General features: G+C 37.2%; 2 protein-coding genes across 3 annotated transcripts in view; one reads left to right on the top strand and one right to left on the bottom strand.

Moving 5' to 3' along the window:
* Window positions 1–1,513: 1,513 nt before the first annotated feature.
* On the top strand, window positions 1,514–7,938 carry LOC107556347 (keratinocyte-associated protein 3-like). Its single transcript, XM_016239442.1, has 7 exons — window positions 1,514–1,526; window positions 2,010–2,038; window positions 2,269–2,403; window positions 2,769–2,828; window positions 4,815–5,006; window positions 7,033–7,179; window positions 7,429–7,938. Exons 1-7 carry the CDS (start codon window positions 1,514–1,516, stop codon window positions 7,648–7,650), a joined length of 798 nt encoding a protein of 265 aa, XP_016094928.1. The 3' UTR covers window positions 7,651–7,938.
* A 443-nt stretch (window positions 7,939–8,381) lies between these two features.
* Window positions 8,382–25,167, bottom strand: part of LOC107556378 (hippocalcin-like protein 1) — a 40,560-nt gene continuing 23,774 nt past the window's right edge. For both annotated transcript variants that reach the window (XM_016239476.1, XM_016239477.1), the window contains exons 2-5: window positions 16,948–17,094; window positions 15,112–15,393; window positions 12,536–12,641; window positions 8,382–10,168 (exon numbers count right to left, since the gene is read on the bottom strand). In XM_016239476.1, the coding sequence (XP_016094962.1) occupies window positions 10,071–10,168; window positions 12,536–12,641; window positions 15,112–15,393; window positions 16,948–17,043 (582 nt within the window). In that variant the 5' untranslated portion in view covers window positions 17,044–17,094 and the 3' untranslated portion in view covers window positions 8,382–10,070. The remainder of the gene's footprint in view (window positions 10,169–12,535; window positions 12,642–15,111; window positions 15,394–16,947; window positions 17,095–25,167) is intronic.

Consider the following 25,167-nt stretch of genomic DNA (forward strand, 5'->3'; position numbering starts at 1 on the left):
GGGGGGGGGGGGGGTATGATGGCAGTCAATGGCTACCGTCAACTGCTAAAAAACTGCTTTTGTCGGGGGAGTTGGGGGTCATTTGTGTATGGGGGGGGGTGAATAATTGTGCTTTTCTACTTGAGGATAATTGATTATATCTTTTAATTTGATAGTTTTCTTTAAATATAGTCACATGTTCATGTTATTTAAACTGTTTTTCTTTTTTCCCCCTTTTTTTTTAAATATTGAATCAAAGGAATTACGTTGATGATGATGACAATTCTCATTTTTGGGAGAACTATCCCTTTAATAACAAATACATTTATAAGTAGAAAGACTGAAATGGTTTTTTTTTTTAATGGCATTTAATACATTGGTGTATTTGGTAATGATTCTTGTGCGTTGTGGAGAGAGCGCTACAGTACCTCTAACACAGAGAGGGCTCTACACTCTATAACACAAGATGTATGAAATATTTATCTGCTCATCTTGTTTTACAAGACAGGGATTGAGGTGCTCATCTTCTACCTGCTTTGTAGGCCAATTATATAGTTACCATGCCTTAAACATGGCCTGCATTCAAAATAAAATTCAAATTATTCAAAATCAGTGACCATTTCATTGCCATTTTATATCATCATATTCTTTACAAATGAAGAAATTGGATTTGTTACCCTTGATATAGATTCTCACTCTTATATACTGTATGCCTCAATTGTATTGTAATAGCCATGCATGAAAAAAACAAGAATAAGAAAAAAAAACAGCTTAAGCTGGTTTTAGCTGGTCTTCCACCCTGGCCATAGCTGGTAAAGCTGGTCTTCTGGCCTGTCCAAGCTGGAGTTTAACTGGTTGGTGTTTAGCTTATGCAACTGTTGCATAAACTTAAGTCTGTGCCTATTCTGACCAACTAGCCATTGTCAAGGGGTAATGAGTCGTATATTTTGGATTTAAATTAAACCAATCTACGTTTTTATGCAACTGACTTTAAAAAAAAAAATATGACCAGTCTTAAAGAAAAAAAATTGATGATTAACTTGTAAGACTAGTCTAAGCACTTTATGCAACCGGCCACAGGGTGGAAGAGCTAAAACCAGCCAGCCAGCTTAAGCTGGTTTTATTTATTTGTTTGCTAGTTTATCATTTTTGTTTTGTTTTTTCTCCAAAAGAAACATGCTACAGTGAAAATGCAGTGCTCTTCCCCTTTGTTGTGTTTGTGTCCCTCTTGTGGAGAGAATCTATATAAATTATTATCCTGTGCAATTATGAGACAATCCGAGTCCATTTGCTTGAACATTATTCAGAATATTAAAACAAGTAAACTAATCATTAACAAACGATGTATAAACTTACCAACCCTAAAGACTGCCCAGCCTGTGAGGAAATATCCGGGGCACATTCCTTCAATCTGTACACAAACACATGTGTGATTGGGACAGTACAGACCGGAAGTGCAGCTCCTCTCTTCTGGTATATATACAGAAGTGCCATGACCAAACCGAGGGCTTAAATTAGATTGGAAACTGTTCAAATGGGGAATTCAGGTGAGTTACTGAGACAGCAATAATAACTCTTCACGCACCCCTAACGATTTTGAATCTATGTTGAGGATGACAGGTAATTTTCTTTCTGTTTTCTGACAAAGCCATAATTAATAGTTGTACTCAGTATGCATTCATCTCTTAAACACGGTCTGCTTCATATGTCATAAAGCTTGTCTGTTTATGGTTGTACCAAACAACAGGCTGCAGGACGTATTACTTAGAACATAATATTTAAAAAATATTTAAAATTTATGATCACTGTAGCACTGTCACAAACTTTTTTCTTTTCCCAAAGGTTTAACAATTCTCTGTTGAGTTTGCTGTGCCAAGTGTACAGAGTGTGTAATGATTAACTGAGGTGACATCTCTCCTGTAGCCCTAACCCTGTCCTCAGTGGATCAGCAGAGCCTTTGTGTTTGCTGTGAAATGATGTCCACCCACACCGCTTTGCTCCACTTCTAATCTTTCCTTCAGCTTTCACAGTCTTTCCAGAGTACAGCAGCAAAACATCTGTAATGTTTGTCAGCACAGCCATGTCAAAATATGAGCTTTGTCTTCTCTCCAAGTCTTAACTTGGTGTTTATGTTGAGAGGAAGTTACTGGAGGCTGTAAATTCGTCGACTGACAGTAAAATCAGCACAGAGCTCTTGGCTCCATTTGGTATCCCATCAGCTCTCTTTCTCTCCCACTCAGGGGTGTGTTGTGGCAATCTGGAGGAGCAGAAGGGGCTGATGAAGATTAGTATGGTGTTAGTAGGGCATGTGAACTTCCTGCTAGGTGCTCTGGTCCATGGTGTGGTACTGAGACACTTCAGCCTTCAGCGGGGACAGGCCATGGAAAGCGCCATCTCGAACGTCATCGCCCAGTGGGCCTGCTGGTGAGGCACGACATATTCATGTAAAGTGGGCAATTAGCTGAACAAGAGGAATATTTTTTCTTGGGTTTTTTTTTTTTTTTGCACACTGCAAAACAACTATTTAACAAAATACATACTGTATAACTATTACATATAACTAGCAGAGCAACCACAAGTGTAGTTCATCTACAATGAACATGCTCTACTAATGTTTGACAACCAGAAAGTGTCCAAATGCTTTTTATCATTTAGAACCTAACATATTTTTTGTGTGAAATATGTTACTTGAAACATATGCTTGTGCTATTTGTTCTTTAAGATACATTTCACTTTCACTTGGGCCAAGAATAAAACTGAATAATGTGCTGTTATGTTCATCCTTATAGGGTGTCATTATTGGGATATTGACTATAGTTCTGTCCAAAAACAGGAAGAACAGGGTGCTGGTAAGTAATCATTTTTAGTACACAAATGATTTGTCTCAGATAACTGTCATTTAAATGTTGTAAATAAAACAACACACGTTCTCTTGTAATGCTTAACGGATGAACACAACACAACACAACAGTTAAAGGGGTCATATGATGCGATTTCAAGTTTTCCTTTCTCTTTGGAGTGTTACAAGCTGTTCGTGAATAGATAAGATCCCTAAAGTTGCAAAGAGTAAAGTCTCAAACCCAAAGAGATATTCTTTATAAAAGTTAAGACTCGTCCACGCCCTCCTAAAACGCCTCGTTTAAACACGCCCCCACGTGTCTATGTCACGATGTGGGAAGATTTGCATAACGTCGCCCAAATGTTCACGCAAAGAAAGAAGGCGTAACTTTGATTCTCGCTGTAGTATTGTTGCCACCGCCACCATGTCGTGAAGATGCTATGTGTTTCGTTGTGAAAGCAAAACTACTTTGTTTGGTCTTCCAAAAGAGGACACAACTAGAAATCAGTGGTTAAGTAGTATTTACAACACTGTTCCAGAACAGTTCAAACCAAATATTCAGATGTGTGCAATGCATTTTACGGAGGACGAGGACTGTTTCCTGGGAGAGTAGCCTACAATGCCGGTGTTCCGGTGAATTCAGTTCCCCTGTTTCCCCTTCGGCGCGCATGCTGACCCTATACACTCTATGATGCTGACAAATAATGCTGACTCACAGACTGAAGGTACTTTTTCATATTTAAAGGATTTGCCACTGATGATTCAAACGCGAGTTTTGAGCAGTGTAGCACTTGTTGTTTGTCGTTTCTCCGATCACAAATGCAGACATGGTTTTATGTTTATGCAGCACGATGCAACGCGTAAAAAGACAGTATAAGTCATTATAATCAGTAATTATGTCCCCACTGGATGCAACAAATGCCTCGTTTATAATGGGTTTTATTGGTTTTGTCTCATCGCTCCGGGACACGGCATCACAATATGATAAGAGCCGTAACATTTCCGTCACACGCTTGAGGAATTCGGCCAATCACAACTCACTAGATAGCTGGCCAATCAGAGCACACCTCGCTTTTCAGACCGATGAGCTTTGTAAAAATTGATGCGTTTCAGAAATGCGGGGCATAGAGGACACACTATGTGGAAAATAATGTGTTTTTTTAACCTTAAACCGCATAAACACATTTCATTACACCAAATACACAAAATAATGTTCATTTTAGCAACATCATATGACCCCTTTAAGATAATTTCCAACTCATATTTTCATGATTGTGAAGTAAAAACTATAATTCTATACTACTAATATATGTACTAATATGATATACAGTATATATATATCATTGTTATTATTAGTATTATTATTTCACCATAAATTTATTAAAAATAATGAATGTTACAGTATAATTCCGAAACATATTCACAATTTATGATAAATTTTGAGGGGAAAATTTCTTAATTGTCATAAAATAATATTCATCCTAAAAGTAAGCTTCAGTTTATTTATGTAAAATTTATTTTCTCATCTTTTCCCAGTCTTTCTTTTATCATCTTCTAATAGCATAGACCTGTGGTTTAGATAAAAGCTAGATTTGTATTAAATGCAAATTTCATTCGATGTTGGTCCACCATGGTTGCACAAATAGGAACTTCAAAAAAGTTTCTTTCAAGACTCAAAGAGAACAAGCCCATGCAAGTGCTGTGATTGATTTATGTGTTTGTGCATTCTCTGTCAGTTTTCTCGGTATGTTTTTCTCTCTCTCTTGCATCTTTCTGCCTCAGTGGCACACACCTGCTTCCTCTCTCATTCATCAGGGCTTGTGTCGAGCTTGCTAGCATTTGATCACTGGTTTGTGAGAGAGCTTGCATGTGCCTTTACAGCTCAGAATTTACTAAACCCCTGTGATACAGAGAAGCCTGCAAGGACAAATCCTTTGCCTGGCAGTTGAGATAATAGCTCTTTGCTAATATGGCTAAAACAGCACTTTTATTGTAGACTTGGTCAGTGTTTGTGTCAAGCGCTGTAGCTGTTCTGGTGGCTGCCGCTTCAGTCATCGGACTGATGGTGTCTTTGGTAAAGACCATCATTCATGGCGACAAGAGATTGCTTGCTTACTGCAGCTACAGTGATGGCAGGAGTCACCTAACCATCGCCAATGAGTGTCCTTTTGACCCCACACGTATTTTTGTAAGTACAAAAGGAGAAATGAGAGAAAATAGTCTGACTATTGAAAAAATATGTACATTTCAAATACGTTTCTGGTTCACCAATAATTGTATAGAAATTATTTAATGCAGGGATTTTCAGCCAGGGGTCTGCAGTAGAACTAATTACCCTCAAGCTAACTAATACAGTCAGTTAACTTCATACTAAAAGAAGCTAAAGTTCAGCTAAATGTCTAATTGTCCCTGTCATGTTAAAATGTATTAAGCAAAACTAAAATGCATGACTCTGTGAACAAATAATTAAATTTTTTCAAAGCTTTGCAATGTAAGCATCATAAAAGAGTATGTAAATAAATTAATATGGTATTATACACATGCTATTTTAGGCCAGACTTAAAATGACGGTTTAAAATATTCATTTTTATGCAGTATGTAACAACAGACCTTAGTCAGGGAAATCGTCATATTGAATTTACCGTGGACAAAAATAGTTTTTTCAGTATCACATACTGTATAAAGGTTCTATATCACGTAATTTTCACAACTCACAACTTTCAAAACTGTTTTATGCCGTTTTTGCTTACTGAAACCTTTGGAAAGTTATTTTGTCAGCTGAACAATTGCTGTGTTGTTAAAAATATAGTACAAATCCATTAAACGCACTGTACTTCTGTCCCTAACAGCCTTGCTTTCTTTCTTGTCAAAAATTAAACATGGCCCTAACTAAGGTCTGACTAAGGTCTATATTCTCTATTCATTAAGGCATCGTCGGCCTAAAAAAAGGTTCAAGACCCTTGATTTAATTCACAGTTGGTTTGCTATGAGAGTGTAATTATATAAATATAATTTCGATATAAAATGTTTTAATTGCTAAACTGGGGTTTATTGCCAGTGTTGTTAGTATTAAACTTGGGCTATTCTGATGCAATATTCTTCCACTGGATTTCATCATATAGTGCTCATTAACTTAAAATAAAAAATTTGCTCATTTGTAGAAAGAACATTTTCTTCTGTCATAATCCCTATTTTTACTCAAGCTATTCAAAGGAGCACATTGGATCTGATAATTTTGTTCACAATGTGAGTCTCTACTCATTAAAAGTGCACTTAGTAATTTTTCCTCATTAAAAAGTTTTACAAAGAGAAATTAATAGTAATGTGAATGTTCAAAATGTTTTAGCCATATCAGTAGCCTAACTGGGGCCAAGATCACATGATCAGCCAAAAACTGCTTGTTTTTTCTCAGTAACCCCTCCACTATTGGACATTTTCATTAATGGATGACATTGGTAACATTAACTAAATTTAGTTAACATTAGTTATTGAATTATCTAACATTACCAAACAATGAGTAATTCATCTGTTACAGCATTTATTAATATTTAACATTAGTTAATAAAAATACAACTGTTGACTGTGATTAATCCTAAATCTAGCAATGTTTTATATTGTAATTTCTGCTCACGTCATCCGCTTCTGAGAATCCAGGAAATGTGAAAAGGGTCCATATTATCTTTTGATTTTATTAATGTATTACTAAATGTTAAAATTAACATTACCTAAGATTGAGAAATGCTTTAGAGCTATTTTCATTGTTAGTTCGTCTTAACTAATGTTAACAAATGGAACCTTATTGTAAAGTGTTACCAAGATATACAATATTTTTCTGTACTTTTTTTTCTTATATACCCCTGCTAATGTCAGGCCGACATGTTTGGTTATATATGGTTGGTTCTGCTGATTGGCATGTCACCATATTCTAATTGATTGAGACAGTGAATTGGTGGGTTTTTGTTAAATGTGAGCCAAAATCATCACAATTAAAAGAACCAAAGACTTAAACTACTTCAGTCTGTGCATTGAATTTATTTAATACACGAGTTTCAACTTTTCCACGACATTCTAATTTATTGAGATGCACCTGTATATGTATATGCACAGAAAAGGAACAGTAAGTAAAAAGTTGCACTGGTCACGATCACCCAGTGCACTCGCAGTAAATATATGCAATAAATCAAGGCTTTCTATATTTTCTCTCTCTCTCTCAGAGCACCACGATAGTCCTGTGGGTCCCACTGATACTAATGAGTGCAGTGGATATGGTGTTCTCATGCCGCTTATTTAAGGTCTCCATCTCCTACCTCGGTCTGCCCTGGTGCCTCCGCAAACAACATTTACAAGATGAGAGCAGATTGGTATGTGCTGGCACTGATTCTCACGGGAGCTCAAATTTGCACTAATAAAAATAATCGGCGTACGTGGACTCATCCTGTGAGTCTTCAGTTGTACATCTGACAACTCATGCGGTCCTCCTAATATGCTTGAGGGAATACTAACCAACACGTGTGTGACTGACTCACGGTCCCGTCTGTAGAGGGTGTGCTCGGTGACTCATACTGCAGTCATACTGTACTGTATAGCGGCATCACTGTGTTCCATTTCAGATGAAAACCCCAAGAGCAGCCGAGCCCTGTTATTCACCCTCATCCCGACGTTTCCAAGAAGATGAGGAGCGGAAGCTGTCCGTTATTAGACCCCCAGAGCGGCACAGGCCACCCTACAACTCACGACCGCACAGCTCCGTGTCCTACGGTCAGTACCGCCAGCACCACTCCGCATCCCCGTTCAACCGGGCGGCGCTGGAAAGGTCCAGTATCTGGATCTGATTATGAAGCGGACCATGGCTCTGGCATCATTCAGGGATCAAGTGCATTTTAAACACTTCTGAAGAAAGGTGAATGTTACACTGGTGCTTGTGCAGGTTGGATCTGATGTTTTGTCACTCATGTATTGCAACTTTGCGTATGTGTTGTGTTGATACACTAAACATACCTTTTTAAAAACTTTTATGCTGTCTAGAGAAAGTGTACCTGTGTCAGGTTTTGCATACATTGGAGGGTCAAAAATTCCTCAAAATCTAAAATCACCAGCATCAATTTAATAAACGTACTAAATAGCCTAATGTATATCTATCTATCTTATCTATCTATCTATCTATCTATCTAATAAAATATGAATATTAGATGAAAAACATAAACTAAACTGAAATAAGTTGAAGTTGAAGCACAAATATGAACTGGAAATAAATAAAAATAAAAATAGAAACTAGAAGTAAAACAGAAATACAATTCTAAAATAATTATAAAAATAAAATATCTGTCTGTCTGTCTACATAAGACTTTCAAATTTAAAAGTCTTTGAAACAAGTTACATGTATTTCTTTTAATTTCAATTAATTTGAATCATTTTAGGTTCTTTACATTCCTATTCAAATTGCAATTTTGCATCCTGTTTTTTGCTACCTTCAATCCAAAATCAGGAATCATATTGGACTTTTCAAGGTATTCTAAATTCAACTTTGAATGCCACACAGTTCTGCTAAATACCTTTGCAGTTTGTGATCACATGGCCATGTTTATCAATAAGTAACTGACACAACATTGAGTGTACAGTATGTCAGTGTTGTGTAAGAATCACTCTCAGTCGGCATTCTAAACACATAAGTATATTTTTCAACGTCAGTAAAAGGGGACAATCATTATGTCCTCGCATGAGGTTTTCATGCAACATAATAGAGGAAAGTTGCCATAGAGGGAGCAGCATCAAATATGGTCTCGGTACAAATATGGAAGCAACATAGATGCCAGCAAAGTGAGACAGCTACACATGTATTGAGAGTGGGCATGTATGGAGTTCACAAACTAAAACTGTATGTTACAAAAGCAGGAGCACCTGGAGAATTCAGGTCATGGAATGTCAGTCGCTGCATAAAACGAAAATAAAAACCAAAGCAGTGGCGTTCTCTTTACACCTGTTGATTCAAAAGTGGAAATAAGCCCTTAGTGATCGCTTTCAGGATTCATACTCTTTATCTAAAGGTGAGACATGATTATAAATTATAACATTGTACATTCCTGTCTATGTTGTTGATGGAAACCTAAGGTTGTGATTTTGAGTACCATATGATGCAGCATCAAGGTGTCACGAGTTTGCTGCTTCAAATCAGGGTCCAAAAACTTGCTTGCATACAAAGATATCGAATTGAACTACACAATGTGACTATAAAGTTAGCACAGACACATACATACACCAAAACATGCAAACCGTCACTCTTGCGTACATACAAACGTGCATAACCGCACACACACAGATGAAGCGCTTCAAATGATATGTGCTACCAGTGTCTTCCATTCAGCGTAATGTGTCCCCTGATGCAAAAATTTCCCACAATGCACTGAAAAGCCTTGAATGACTAACAACTTACTCCAAATGGCATAATAAATCACCAAGTGTCTCACATCTCGTTTCGACAGTAATAAAATCACCACCGGTAAAATAAACACCATAAAAATGCCAAAAAAAATAACAATAACGAAATAATGGAAGCAAACCACATATTTACAACAACATCAAAATTAAATGAACAGAATTCAAGAATGAGATCCTCAGCCTTCTCTTTGTAAAATAAAGATCATGAGCGCCAGAGCAGAAAAATCCCAACATTCAGTCCATCAGTCCACTGGGTCAATTGGAGGCTAAAATCTGGATGCTGCCCAAAGCTACATAATACTGCCGTAAGATGCATGTGAGTAAAAAGACGTCTATAACTGCCTTCCTTTGTAGTCCTAACATGTTTCTATATGCATTTATACTGTATATACACATAAATATCAATATAAAAAATAGATGGGGAACTGTGCCAAAACAAGGGGTAAGAGAAACAAAACAGCACAGATATTAAACACAAGAGGGGTGGTGAAGGTCAAAAGCGCATGCACGATTCCTAAAAAGGAAAATTCCTTTCCAAAATCTGGACCCTGGAACACGATCAGCCGCTTTTTTAATCAATTTTTTTTGGAGTCGAGTACTCCATCAGCTTCTGCAGAGACAAGGACGGATGACACGCACCAGACAGAGAATGTCCTGGCAGGTGTTGTCTTTGTTCTTCAGATGTACACATGTCCATTCTGGGGAAAACTGAAAGTAAAATTGTTGCACTTTTTTCTTAAAACTCTTCTGTCTGGAACACAAAGAAGAATGAGATATAAGAGCTTTCATGCATTGAGTGCTGCTTGTCTGGAGCGACTCAAAACTGCGAAGCACTGCTGGGGTCACACTGCAGTAGCCGCACAATGGAGGGATCACTTTTGGCACCTTTTATGAACTCTTCCAAAGACAGCTTGCCTAGAATGGGAAGACAGAAATGGTGGGTAGAAAAAGTTGTGAGAAAAGACACCTGATATATGCTAAGAACTGGGGTGCATGATTATATATATATATATATATATATATATATATATATATCTTTTTTTTATTTTTTTTATTTTTTAATTGAAATTCAACATGAAAGTTAATTTTTGGTCAACTTTTTAGTCTGCAGTAAAGGTATTGTTGCATATATTATTGTAATACGATGCTGAGTTATTGCTGGTGATTACAAATTTTAATATTATTATTGGAAGTTAAATAATAATTGATAAATATATTTCTGTTGTAATTTCTTCATTTGCATGTACACTACCATTCAAAAATGTAAGGTCAGTAAGATTTTTAAAATGTTTTTGAAAGAAATCTCTTATGCATACCAAGGCTGCATTTATTGATAAATAACAGTAATATACTGAAACATTATTACAATTTAAAATAACTGTTCACTATTTTAATATATCTTCAAATATAATTTATTCCTGTGATACAATGCTGAATTTTCAGCATCATTAATCCACTCTTCAGAGTCACATGATCCTTCAGAAATCATTCTAATATAATGTACTGATTTGCTGCTCAAGAAACATTTATTTTTATTATCAATGTTGAAAAGAGTTGTGCTGCTTTTTGGAAATTGTGATTGGTTTTCTTTGATGAATAGAAAGTTTAAAAGAACACTTAAAACTGAAATGTTTATAAATGTCTTTACTGTCACTTTACTGATCGATTTAATGCATCCATGCTGAATAAAATGTATTTATTTATTTTTGTACACCAGTTGTCACACACCAGTATTAATTTCTTACAAAAAAAAGAAAATCATTTTTTACACCTGTATTCACACTGGCTACAATTATAGGCACCCAATTATTGCAACGTCCTTTCCACAGGATAACAGCTCTGAGTCTCTCTTATAATGCCTGATGAGTTTGGAGAACACCTGACAAGCGATCAGAGACCGTCTCTTCATACAGAATCACTCCAGATTCCCAGCTCTATGTTGGTGCTTCATTTTCTATAGGGTTAAGCTCAAGGAACTGGGATGGCCATGGCAAAAGCTTCATTTTGTGTTCAGTGATTTTTTTTTGTGTGTTGATTTTGATGTTTGTTTTGGATCATTGTCCTGATGGAAGATCCAACCATGGCCCATTATAAGATTTCTAACAGGTTTAAATTTTGTATCTGTTGGTATTTGCTAGAATCCATGATGGCATGTATCTGAACAAGATGTCCAGCCTCCAGCAGAAAAATAGGCCCACAACATTAAAGATCCAACAGTATATTTAACCGTGGACATGGGGTACTTTTTATCCCGCTTTGCACCAAACCCATCTGGTAGGTTTGCTGCCAAAAAAAACTATTTTTTTAGTTTCAACTGACCATAGAAGCCAGTCCCGTTTGAAGTTCCAGCCGTGTCTGACAACTGAATATGCTGGAGTTTATTTTTGGATGAGCAAGGAGGATTTTTCTTGAAACCCTGTCGAATAACATGTGGTGATGTAGGGGCTGTTTGAAATGTTTTTAGGCTTTCTGACCCCGAGACTTAACTAATCTCTGCAATTCTCCAGCTGTGATCCTTGGTGAGTCTTTGGCCACACAAACTCTCCTCTAACCAAGCATTAGGACGATATAGACACACACACTTTTCCAGGCACATTTGTAACATCTTTCATTGATTGGTACTTCTTAAATATTGCCCACTTTCTATTTTGTGAAGCTCAACAATCTTGTGCTGCACATCAGAACTATATTTTTTTGTTTTACTCCTTGTGTTGGATGATTAAGGGAATTTGGTCTTTGTGTTCCTCATATCTATAATCCTGTGGAACAGGATATCATGGCTGGACAATTTCATGCTCCTAGTTACCCTGGTGTGCTAATTTTTTAAAAATATGAATGGGAATATACTTCAGAGATATAAATTATATAATTTCTAGAGGTGCCAATAATTTTGGCCAAAAACATTTATTTCATAATGTGAGTTTCCCCCCACTTTTAATTGTTTTACTTCAATGAAAGATTAGAATTTTGTGAATTTTTGGAATGAAAGATCAAAAAGATAAATGATGCAAATGTATTTTCACATCCACCTTTGCTCATATTTACCAAGGGTGCCAATATTAGTGGAGGGCACTGTAGCTAGAATTATATAGCTTTTTATAAGTTAATCAGTAATCGGAGCATTATGCTCTTTCATGAGGCCTACACATGCTCTGAATGCACACATACTATACATTTATTTAATTAAATCACACTCTTTTGCTATTTAATAATCACACCAGGCCATTTTGAGATTTCAATACAAAATGTATTCAAACAGTCAAGAACTGGTCCACATCTTACCATCATTGTTCAGGTCCATTTGTCTGAATATCTTATCTGTCCTCTTCTCTGGTGTGGATTCATCCTCAGGCATTTTCATCACCGAAGACACCATCTTATAAATGGCCTGTTAAAGATATGAATAATGAACCAGGTTAAAATATCAGCAGACCACCTTTATCTGGCCTTCACGGGTTAGGCTTATCCAATATTCTGCTCCATTAGCATTTCATCCTGCACTGAGGTTCACCATGAGCCATGAAGCAGAAAGCAAACCCGAGCAGGGAAACTTCATAGGCTTTTTCAGCTCATTTACTTGCCATACCCACTAAATCAGAGATGTCGGTTTTAAGTCAATCAATTATGTAATGTTTTTGAGGGATAATGATATTCACAGTTGGGCAGACTGCTGGTGCCGTACTCTCGGCTTAGCCCTCCACTTTTTAAAAGCAGCCGCCGTGATAAAATATGCAACACGCTGCAATCTCTAAGTGCCAGCCAACTGTAACCTCCATGAGCTTGTGGATAATCCCGCCGTTCTGCACACACAGGGATAAACCCCAGTTAAATTTAACTCGTTAATCCAACAGAGAAGAGAGCCAACGTGGGTGCTACGGCCCTCCCCCTATCTCCGCGATCTTCCCCACAGGCTTTGCTAGTCGAGGGGCATCGTGCAGAACGGAGCTTTGCCAAACCTAGCTGAGGGAGACTGGTACCAACTGAGCATGCTAAGCACATGCTAATAGCTTCTCTACTCCCACAGCACAGGCTGACAGGGGAGCGATCATCTGGGACAGCGCGCTAATGTTTGTGTTTGATCTCTCCACCAGGGGTCAGGCTGCTCATCTCTGTGCTTTCTGCAAATTATGAAGACTTGTACTGTATGTGCACTTAGGAGAATACAATGCTACTTTTTTAAAACCAGATGGTGTAGTATTTACACAGTCGGTATACTATATGGTAGTATATGGTAGCAGGCTAGCTCAAATATTGTCTATATGTCTCTTAATGATCAATTCTGATCTGATGAATAATTTCACACACATTAAAAGTGAAAACAATTTGAGGCATGCTGCAGTAAGAGGAGCATGAAAGGCTATGGCTGCACTGTTAATAAGCAACATATTAGGTGGGTACAAATTGTCTGTTTCCTTCAAGTATTTAGATTTTTTTCATTTCTTCAAGGATAAAAGCAAGTGGTTTTTCTTTCATCTGACATTATAAGGACACAAAGTCACTACAGAAGTCAATGAACAGGAGGATTTCTTGAGCCAAGATTGATCGTCATAAGACTAGTGTGCTCAATAAGCCTGAACTTTTAGAAATCACAAATCCTTGAATGAAAACCTCATTTGAAAGAAAAGGTGAATAGAAGGCAGGGTTTTATTTTAGCGCACCTCCTCTCCACCTCTCGCTCGCATCAAACTGGTTGTGGGGGCATGGTTAAGGATATTCTGCCCAAGTTGTCAAACTGTCATCATCAGAGAAGGAATGCCACATATTCAGATTTTGATTAAAAATCACCCAGACAAACAATTATTTCAGCGGATTAACTTGCATAGATTCCGCAAAGCAAACAATGTGCTTTTACAAAGTAAATAGTGTAAATATTGATTTCATGCAGAGATGCTGAAGAAGAGAATCGGCTTCTCACTCTTCTCTCCAAAACTGCCTACAGGTTTTATGTCATAATACCATGTCTATCATGTACTTTCACCCATGTGGTATAGTTAAGGTTTGTGTGTGGGAATTACGGACCTTTTGGGAACGCTTAAAATTGTGTGCAAAACAATCCTGCATGCTGTTCAGGCCCTGTTATATAATACAAAATACAATCACTACACGATTACTCTGGTAACCAGCAAGCTATGTTGGTCAGGCTTTTTTGTAGTGTATTTGTGGAGTGTTTCAATGGTCAGCCTATTGAAAAAGCCTACGGCTGTTAGCTGGTCTTCCAGCCTGCCCAATCTGGTTAGGCCACACTGATTTGGTGTTTTGGGTGTGTGTCAGCTGATCAGGCTGTGAGACCAGCTGGCCAACCAGCTAAACATCAGTTTGACAAGGCTGGGAGACCAGCTAACCAACAGTAGCTTTGAACGTTTGCAGTTAGCATCTAACATCTAAAGTCCAATAAACCATATTTGTTCATCAAAATCATCACAGCAGTGAGAAAATAAAGGTATGGATGCAATATACAATACCTGTTTTCTGTTAAAAGGAGTTCATCCAAAAATGAAAATTCTGTCATCATTTACTCACCCTCATGTTGTTCAAAACCTGTATGAGTTTCTTTCTTCTGTTCAGCACAAAAGACAATATTTTGAAGAATGTTGGTAACCAGACAGTTGACAGTAGCCATTAAGATCCATAGTATTTTTCCCTACTATGGAAGTCAATGGCTACTGTCAATTGTTTCCTTAACAACATTCTTCCAAATATCCTCTTTTGTGTTCACCAGAAGAAAGAAAATATTACAGGTTGGAAACAACTTAAGGGTGAGTAAATGATGACAGAATTTTTCATTTTTGAGGAACTATCCCTTTAAGAGTTGATTTACGGTGCAGACTACAGTACATGCATCCCAGAAAGCCACTGACCTGCACAATCTCTAACATTTCCTCACGGCTGATGTAACCGTTGCCATCCAGATCATACATGCTGAAGGCCCACTTCAGCTTCTGCTCCAGTTTTCCCCGCGATGTCACACTCAGAGCAATAATGAACTCCCGGAAGTCAATGGTCCCATCGTTGTTCGTGTCAAACGTACGAAAGACATGCTCAGCAAACTTAGAGGCATCACCGTATGGGAAGAAGTTGGCATAGATCTTCTTAAATTCCTCAACGTTCAAATGCCCACTGGGGCAGTCTTTCAGGAACCCCTGTTTAGAGTGAACAACATACAGCATATTGGCATAAGTGGCATGATTTAATAGACTCCATTATTAGAATATGACATCTCAGGTCAGAGACAATCATCCCAAAAAAAAAAAAAAACCAAGTGGGAAAGTCTATTGCTGCATTCAATTCTGCATCAACAGAGCACAAAATGTATACAAATTAAATATGTCATTTCCGATAGTACTTGAATGCACAATATGATCTGCTTTTTTCAGCCCCAGGGCCACTGTGGCTCATAATATAGTAGCTCAAATTTACATACATATACACATACATGGTCCCTTAACCTTCTTGTACAAGGGGCATTCATGTCTCCTCTGGGACATCCAACCTTGGGATACATATTTTACTGTATTTTAAGTCATTTCCCATGACCACCACTTATAGAGACATACATTAAATGGTATATTTAACCATATGTTTGGGAGGGTGGCTGTTTTCATATTCAAATATGCATATATATGTATAAACACCATGTATTCTCAGAAAAAAATGTGCAAAAATTGTTTGTTACTGGGACAGTACCCTTAAAGAGATAACTTTGCACCTTATGTACCTCTAAAAGGTTCATAGTAGTACCTGAGGGTACATATTACTACAACATATTAATATGCACCTTTTGGTGGTAGATAAACTTGTCCCTTTAAGGGTACTGTCCCAGTGACAAACTGTTGTTTCCCTAAAGATACAGTTTTTGCTCATTTTTCTGAAGTATGGTGAAGAGCATGAATGTATATTTATCTGTATCTTTATAAGTCCAATAATTTACCCTCCATGTACATTAAACAGGGATTTTTGGAAAAAGTTTTTGGACCAAAGGCACCCATTGCAAAATTTTATTTTCCTACTTAGTATTTTTGTATTGCTTTCCAGTACATACGTATATCTAAATATTAATAAATCAAGATATATTTTCAGAATTTTCAGAAAACAAGACTTAATATCTAAAGTAATTTTGTTTCTCAAGTAAATGTACTGTATATTGATTTACTGTAAGAATTTTAGATAGTTTTTATTGTTAAACAATTATACTAAGGAATTTTATTTATTTATTTATTTTTGCTGTGCACTTTTTGTTTAAATATCACTGCATTAGATAACATACTATCAAACCAAATGGCATTTATTGGAAAGATTTTCAAACAAAAATAAATAAATATATAGACTATATATATATATATATATATATATATATATATATATATATATATATATATATATATATATATATACACACACACACACACACACACACACACACATATATACAGTATATGTATGTGTATATATATATATATATATATACATACATACATAGAATACTTTAAAATTAATACAGACACACTTTCAAAATGAAAACAAAAAGTACATGCAAAATGTCTCAGTAAAGTAATTCATTCTGAGAAAAGATCTAGCATAATTTGTTGATGCCACTTGATTTGATATTTTGCTTGCAATGCAATAAAATTCAAAAAGTTTGTGTGGCTTAAGTCCCCAGATTCACGGCACCTGTGCATGTCTCAAGATGTTCCCACCTTGTACCACTCCTGCAGCTCATGGTCAGTGAACTCCGTGTTCTCCCTCAGGTCCATTAGCATCTCGGGCCTGAGTTTGCTGTTCTGTTTTCCCATGATGATACGTCTCTGTGTGTGCAGTGACAACGCCGAGGCCCCGGGTCAGACCTGTTGGCAAAAAATGATATGAGGGCCAATGAGGTGAACTGAAAACATTTAGAGTAGGTTACAAGTTCAAATGGCAAGAAGGAGTTTTAGTTATGAGGCCAGGAGTCAAGTGATTAGATGCCGTCACGGCATCGTGAACATGAAATTTCAGCTAATTAAAAACCACAGGCTTCTTCCAAATCATAACAAAGTATGTTTGAACTCTCTTGCTCTGGTGTTACACCCATCAGGGCTCAGTGAACTCTAATGTCTCCCCTGATATTACATGGATAATTAGAGCTAGTGTGTTTGTGTGCAAACGTGTGTTCGTATATGTGTGTATGAACATATCCATTAGTGAATTAATAGTACCCCTCTGAGCTGACTCATTCTCACTTCCTGGGCACAAAAAGTGCTCTGATAAAAATACATAAATGTCTGTAATGCTGCAAAAGGAAATGTACAAATTATTTGGTCCAAATAGGAGGCAGAAAAACAGCCATTCTCTCATGATGTTTTGAGATCACAGTTAGCTCCCTGCGCAAATTAATAACAGAGCCACCCACAATTACTGCAAGATGGGCAGTGATACGAGGCCGCATATTGCACCATGGTAAAAACACTGGAGAATGATCAGTACACACAAACAAGACTCTATAAGATATATGAGAGCATCCAGCACTGAGCACCAGGCACATTGATCTCAAAAGCACAGGGAGTGGTATGAGCTCAATGAAGAAAGATTATCTGACAGTATGCGATAGAGGAAAAAGCCCGGTTTTAGTTTAAGCTAAATTACCTTACATAAGCATTGAGAAAAAGAACATCCTCCAAACTGTATCACTTTCAGGGACGCAAATTTTTGCACATTTACGGATGATAGCAGTCTGTCTGATTTGATTTTCCTACCCCATGCTGAGTGCATGTACTCTCGAGGGAGAAATAAACCCCAGCGAAGAAGGATCAGATGAGGAAAACCTCATTTAAAACAATCTTTTAGCTCCCAGCTACATGATCTGGGGGAGGAGTCATTGTTTTATAAAAAAAAAACACAGATCAAATTCAGATTACTCCATGGTGTGGCTAGAGGTGGGTCTGCGATAAAAACAGTCAAAAAAATAATAAGAGCAGTTCTTCAAAATATCTTGTTTTATGTTCCACAAAGGAAAGAAAGCCAGGTTGGAAAAGACATGAGGGAGAGTAAATGATGACAGAATATTCATTTCTGGGTGAATTATCCCTTTAAGTAAGTCATTACAAATATATTGAAGTTAACTATTTTGCATTGCAATGAGGGCTGCACAATTAATCAAAATAAATCGCAATATGACTTAAATTTAGACAGAGTGAAGCATGGCACTGTGTTCACTTGCACATCAGCAGCTCATGAACCTCATGAGTTTTCGGTTTCTCAGCGAGGCTTGGTTCACAATACATTCTGCTCCACACAAACTCCATCTGCTCTGTATTTGGGGTTTTTGTAACGGGCATTTGGGAACACAACATGCACCAATCATCTTCCCATTTTTGTCATTTTTAATCAGAAAAATCTAAATTTTTCACCAAAATTGCACCGCCCTAATTGCGATTATAGTGATACACAAGTTTGTACATGTTTTTCCTTGCAAAATCAAAAGGCCATCATAGGATACCATCCAAATAATACCATTGGTATTGTACCCCCCTTCATCAGGCTCCAAGGTTCAAAGTCTTTAACCTCGGCTGAGTCCAGTGATTATATGTCCCAAACACTTCATACTTATAGCTTGAGGCTGATCTCCAGACTTAGCCATTTAGGGTTGAAGCTACAGCAAATGATTTAGCACAGTTATCACAACGAGGCCAACGAGGGAGTGTGTGTGGGGAGGGCTGATGGGAAAGAAAAAATAACGACAATGGCAAGAATGCAGAGCAGGAGAAGTTTACACTGGCAGCACGCCCAGTGGTGATGAAAGAGCATCACCGCCGAGTGTTGGTGTTGGACTGACCAGCAGACACGCAAATGGCTCTGTGCCGTGCATGTTGTTTTCATTATGCCGTCTGATTATGTGCCTTAACCAGCCCTTTGGATATTTGCTGGATTTCTATAGCATTTGTGTTCTAAGTTGCCTTCTATAGGAACCAGAAAACTGACAGGCGATAAAAACTGAAACTACAGGATGAAGTAACTGTGTCTTCATCTGCATCTGCACCTGAAAAAAACTCCAAGTAGCAGTGCATTGTCAAGCGACATGTCTCTCTCTGCGTAACCCCCCCCCCAAATGTCCTTAGCTCCAGCTAAGAAGAGTGGAACAAAAGACATCTGGAGGAAGATAAGGGCAATATATAAAGAATGAAATTACTTCATCCACTTACATTTTCTCACATAACTGTCTCTTGGCTAACCCCAGAGGGAAAATCACCAGTGAGATCTTTTAAATATTGTGTTTCTCCTTTGAAAAGAGGTTAAATATCCTGCTTCTTATATTTTTTTCTTGCAAAAAACACCCTAATAGTCTTCTCTAGGGTTTTCAGCAAGCTCTCATACTACGCTTAGATTAGCCAAAATCACACCCAGCAAACCTGCACTCAGAAGTCAGAGGTTTAAATAAGAACTTTTATGCCATTCTCAATTCTATTATCACATATATCATTTTAAATTTTGGGGTCGGTAAGATTTTTTTATGTTTTTGAAAGAAGACTCTTACGCTTACCAAAGTTGCATTTATTTGCTCAAAAATAGTAAAAACAGCAATATTGGGAAATTCAATATATCTGTTCAATTCAATATATCTGTATTCTAAAAATTGTATTAATATATTTTAAAATGTAATTAATACCTGTGTTGGCAAAGTGTCTCATGTCAATCATTCTAATATCCTGATTTGATGCTCAAGAAATATTTCTTATTACTATCAATGTCAAACAGTTGTGCTGCTTAATATTTTTTGGAAACCATGATACTTCTCAGGTTTCTTAGATTAGTCTGTTCAAAGAACAGCATTTATTAATGTATAAAAAATAGAAATCTATTATAAAAGTCTTTCCTTTATGGAATAATGTACACCGATAAATCATTCAGTATAATACCAGGCAAGAGCATGAAAAAAAGTAAATGGGATCATATCTGATTTCTCGTTGACTTTAAGCCTCCTGTGCAATGAACGGGCAACCTCTGAGCAATAAAATGTTCATCTGGAAAAGCCTGCAAATACAAAAGTTAACAAAAAACGAAATTACTAACAGAGCTTATTTATGACATAGAAATGGGACAAGTGCTCTTGAAAACCCCTGATAACAGCAGATACCAGAAAGTCGGATATGCCGAAGCACGCTAGAGCACACACTCCCTCACAACCTCAAACAGAATTTCTCCTTTTCTTGTTCTGTGCAATTTCTCTTGTTTCTTCCTCTGGATGTTTGGGCTTAAGGGGTAATCCTCTCTTGCTCCACAGTGTCCCACATGTGTTAGTGGTTGTTCTGACTGTTAAAATCCAGGACAGCCTTCCCACTTCATCCTGCAGACAGCTGTTCCTCTCCTGTATGTGGGTCAGCAACATCTGGATTGTGGAGGGATGAATGGATGGATGAAAAGGAGAGTAATGCTGTGCTCTCTGGGAAAAAGACAGAGGGGAAAATTCACGCAAAGAACTGCATTGTTTGCTTTGCGTGTGCACAATGTTGCATCCACTCCACCAGGTGTCAGTATAGTGGCAACTGAAGTATCGGTCAGCACATCATAAACAAAAATTTCTTCAAGCACATCTATAAGTAGCCATGTTTGCTTTGACAAAAATGCTTCATTTAAATAATCAGTGCATTTAGTTCCCATTTAAAACTGGATAGCGAACACTTAGTGTACCACATTCAAAAGAGCCACAACGGTTTAGTGAAATCACCCCAGAGTTGTTTTGTTGTGTGGGAAAGCTTGAGGGCTGAGGAGGCTGAATATCTGAAACACAAGAGCCTCATTAAAATCCCCGCCAGCAAGAGAGTGATGAGCCACTGCACACCAGTGAAATAAAAGTGCAAGGCTGAGAGGAGAAAAGAGAAATGAAAGGAGGGAGTTACAGTGCATCAGAGTAGGGGAGAAAGAGCCAAAAGATGAATCTCACAACAAGAGTATCTTATTCCTGCATCTATAAAAAGAGGATGACAGAATTGATTTTTCTCCCCGCTCCTGCGTTTCTATCTCTCATCCATTTATGAGAAACAGAGGTAATGAGAGAATCAGTCTGACCTGACAAGTGACTTTTGATCTCTCTAAATCAGCCGCCATCTCTTTCTCTGCCTCTTCCTTTATAATCCGCCAGCTCTATCCCTTCCTTCATTTCATTTGCTTAAGACCCTTTTAATTCCTCTAAAGTTTAATTCTAATTGCGCAACCTTTGCATGAACCATCTCTCTTTCTAAATTATCTCTCTCTCTCTTTCCCAAAAGTCTTGTTCCAAAACCTATTGAGTTGTCTCTGTAGGCAGCATTTTAAGAAATCATAGCCGCCCAGTTGTTCCAAAAAGAAGAAAGCATAATTACGCTGCCTGTTAATATACCACCATTTTGGGTTTATCCCTTGTGGGGAAGGCAATCCCATAAGGCATTGTGTAAAGCTCTGAAAAAATTCAAGGCTGTCAACTGATTAACAGTTTTATTCAAATGAATAACATACTACATACAGCATTTCAATATTTGGTGAGAAAAATCTCTCAGTGTATATCATTTAAAGACAATACATTATTAAAGATTCAAGGCAATCATTATATCTGCACTGTTTGTTTACTTCACTGGTTTGCACTCTATCTGCCATGTGCCTTGTGCTGCTTTATTTATTTATTTTTTTACATTACCTTATTTGTATAGTTGTATTTTATTTTATATTTAATCTGCATCTATCTGTATTTTATGTTCTACTGTTAGTGTTATCTGTATGCACCAAGGGTCTGAGAGTAACGCAATTTCAATTCTCTGTATGTACAGTTTGTAATGTACATGTGGAAGAATTGACAATAAAGCAGACTTGACTTGACTAAAGATGGATAAAATCAATGAATACAAATGATAAAGTAGCTTTAGAAGTCTATTATTATTTGTTTTATTTTCATTTACTTGCACATTAGTCTATTACTGGCCCACAGTCCATTTTACAGTTGAATTTGTCAATATGTTTGAAGGGGACTTGAATATAACTGATCACACTAAATTAACCTGTTAAATAACAGACCAAGAAAATAAATTGACAGATGAAGTGAGAGAAATGTCGATTATAAATATATTTTATTCAAAAAAGAAAAATCCAAATATATTTATATATATTCACTATATTACAATATTTGTGGGTGCTGTGTATTTTTAACATGATTTTTATTCCCCCCAACTAGTAAAGTGCAAACCCACCCTGCAGCTGATTCTTAATATTTCATTCACAGTGCTGATTGTCGTCATAATGCTAAAACAAAATACTAACCATTATCCCTAACCTTATTCTTAGCTTTAGTAGCACATCCTGATAGGCATTATTGTTTGTCGTATGTCGATTATAAATATATTTTATTCAAAAAAGAAAAATCCAAATATATTTATATATATTCACTATATTACAATATTTGTGGGTGCTGTGTATTTTTAACATGATTTTTATTCCCCCCAACTAGTAAAGTGCAAACCCACCCTGCAGCTGATTCTTAATATTTCATTCATAGTGCTGATTGTCGTCATAATGCTAAAACAAAATACTAACCATTATCCCTAACCTTATTCTTAGCTTTAGTAGCACATCCTGATAGGCATTATTGTTTGTCGCGACTGGAGGTTTTTTCTGAGCTCTTTCTGAGTTGAGTCCATGAAGTCTGACCTTTTCTTTACATGTAACTACATGATTGAGTTAACTGATGAAAATGATTTGGGAGTGGGGTTTGCACTTAACTGGTTTGGGGGGAAAATGTGCATATTTTTATGCTTATCAGAGTAGTCCACTCTTAGCAACATGCTAATGGCAATGTCTATTTGAATGCTATTTGTGTGGCTATTTGAGTTACTGCCATCATAGAGAATTCCAAATCATTCAGGTCAATCAGTCGGAGGTTCCATGATGTTAGTATGCTTTCTTAGAAGGCAGCTGACTACAGTATGTATAAGGCAGCTCACTATGTTTTGGAACAGAGCCATTTTCTCTTTTCTGATTTTCTCTTTCTGTGTGGTAGTGAGGAGATAAATTACAACCTTTTTTCACCACACACACACACACACACAAACACCTCACAAAATGAATCCTTGCACTAAACATCTCCCATGAACCAAAAGACAGACCTTCTTCTTAAAAACACTGTGCTGAAATCCCCAATCCATCCAATTCGGAGCTTACAGAGGCTAACGGCTGCCTGCCAATCTCATTCCACAAGTGTACAACAACACGGTAAATCTAAATGCAGATTTCAAAGACCAGTTTAGCTGCTCAACAATCCTGTGACGTGACATCAGTGTCTAAAAAAGACTCTAAAGCCATTTCTAGATGTTTCTAGATTTGATTTAACATTTGAGCGTAGCATTACACAGCAGCACTCGTTTCATCCAGCTGTCAGGTATGGCTTTTAATAAAGACAGCAGGGGTCGAGCCCTGACCTGAATCAATGAATCTGCTTCACTTTACTCAAGAGAGAGGGAGGGACTAGAGGACATAATAACAAGAACAGACTGAGAAAGAGAGAGAGAAAAGGGAAGAAAGAGAGTGAGAGGTAGATGGAGAAAGGACGCTAATGAAGGAGGTAAAAATAAGAATGAGGCTGTGTCCTCGGTGAGTGAGGTCCCCTCAGTCAGCTCACATTATAGACGTCATTTCATACCTCTTGCCAACAGGGACTTGCAGCTGATCTCAGCTGGCTGCCCATCAGAGAGATGGAAGAGCACTGGCTGGGTGTGTATGGAGAGATTTTTGGCCTTTTTCCCATTTTTATTGATGGGACAGTAGAGAGAGAACAGGAAATGATGAGGAGAGGAGGGGAGAATGGCATCAGGAAATGATGCAAACTGCTGTATATATATCCTTTATTCTGATTGGTTAACATCTGTGTTTTACTCACGATAAAGCACAGCTATGACCGCTTCACCCAACGGTTCTCTTGTTGTTTACTGTTACTGTCAGGAACAACTTCTTTTTTAGCGGGAAGGATAGCATTTAATGAATTTACTTTAAAAAAAAAAACATATCAATAAATACATTTTTGTATTTTGCATACGTTTTATTCGCAACACCCTGAAAACCACCCAGAACACTCTAGCAACTGTATAGCAACTAATTATGCATGGTCAAGCACCACTCACATTCTCTTTAAAAAAACATTCACAAATTATATCTAACTGAAGCTCCAAACAACCATATTCACCAACCTTTGTGTGTTTCAGTTTGCAAGCTAACCACAAGAGAAGTGCTCTGACACTAGTGCTGTTTTTAATCATGACAGTTAATGAGGGTCACAAAGGAATCAAAACATATCTCAGTGTGATTACAGTAGGGCCATACAATGACATTCGTAGAGCAGTAGAGATATTACTCTGAGAGAGAGAGAAAGAGAGAAAGTCAGGGAGAGAGAGAAAAGAGATTATGCTGGAAAAATATGGCATAAGCAGACAGATGAATGGTTAACATCTGTGTTTTACTCACGATAAAGCACAGCTATGACCGCTTCACCCAACGGTTCTCTTGTTGTTTACTGTTACTGTCAGGAACAACTTCTTTTTTAGCGGGAAGGATAGCATTTAATGAATTTACTTAAAAAAAAAACATATCAATAAATACATTTTTGTATTTTGCATACGTTTTATTCGCAACACCCTGAAAACCACCCAGAACACTCTAGCAACTGTATAGCAAATAATTATGCATGGTCAAGCACCACTCACATTCTCTTTAAAAAAAAACATTCACAAATTATATCTAACTGAAGCTCCAAACAACCATATTCACCAACCTTTGTGTGTTTCAGTTTGCAAGCTAACCACAAGAGAAGTGCTCTGACACTAGTGCTGTTTTTAATCATGACAGTTAATGAGTGTCACAAAGGAATCAAAACATATCTCAGTGTGATTACAGTAGGGCCATACAATGACATTCGTAGAGCAGTA

Source organism: Sinocyclocheilus grahami, unplaced genomic scaffold (genome assembly GCF_001515645.1).
Source record: "Sinocyclocheilus grahami isolate Dianchi unplaced genomic scaffold, SAMN03320097.WGS_v1.1 scaffold566.1, whole genome shotgun sequence".
In the NCBI taxonomy this organism is placed as follows: Eukaryota; Metazoa; Chordata; class Actinopteri; order Cypriniformes; family Cyprinidae; genus Sinocyclocheilus; species Sinocyclocheilus grahami.

What these genes read in the sequence shown, in the direction of transcription:
- LOC107556347 (XM_016239442.1), top strand. An exon ending in AGTACAGCAGCAAAACATCT is followed by an intron (nt 2,039 to 2,268) that starts GTAATGTTTGTC and finishes GATGAAGATTAG; the next exon opens with TATGGTGTTAGTAGGGCATG. An exon ending in ATCGCCCAGTGGGCCTGCTG is followed by an intron (nt 2,404 to 2,768) that starts GTGAGGCACGAC and finishes TCATCCTTATAG; the next exon opens with GGTGTCATTATTGGGATATT.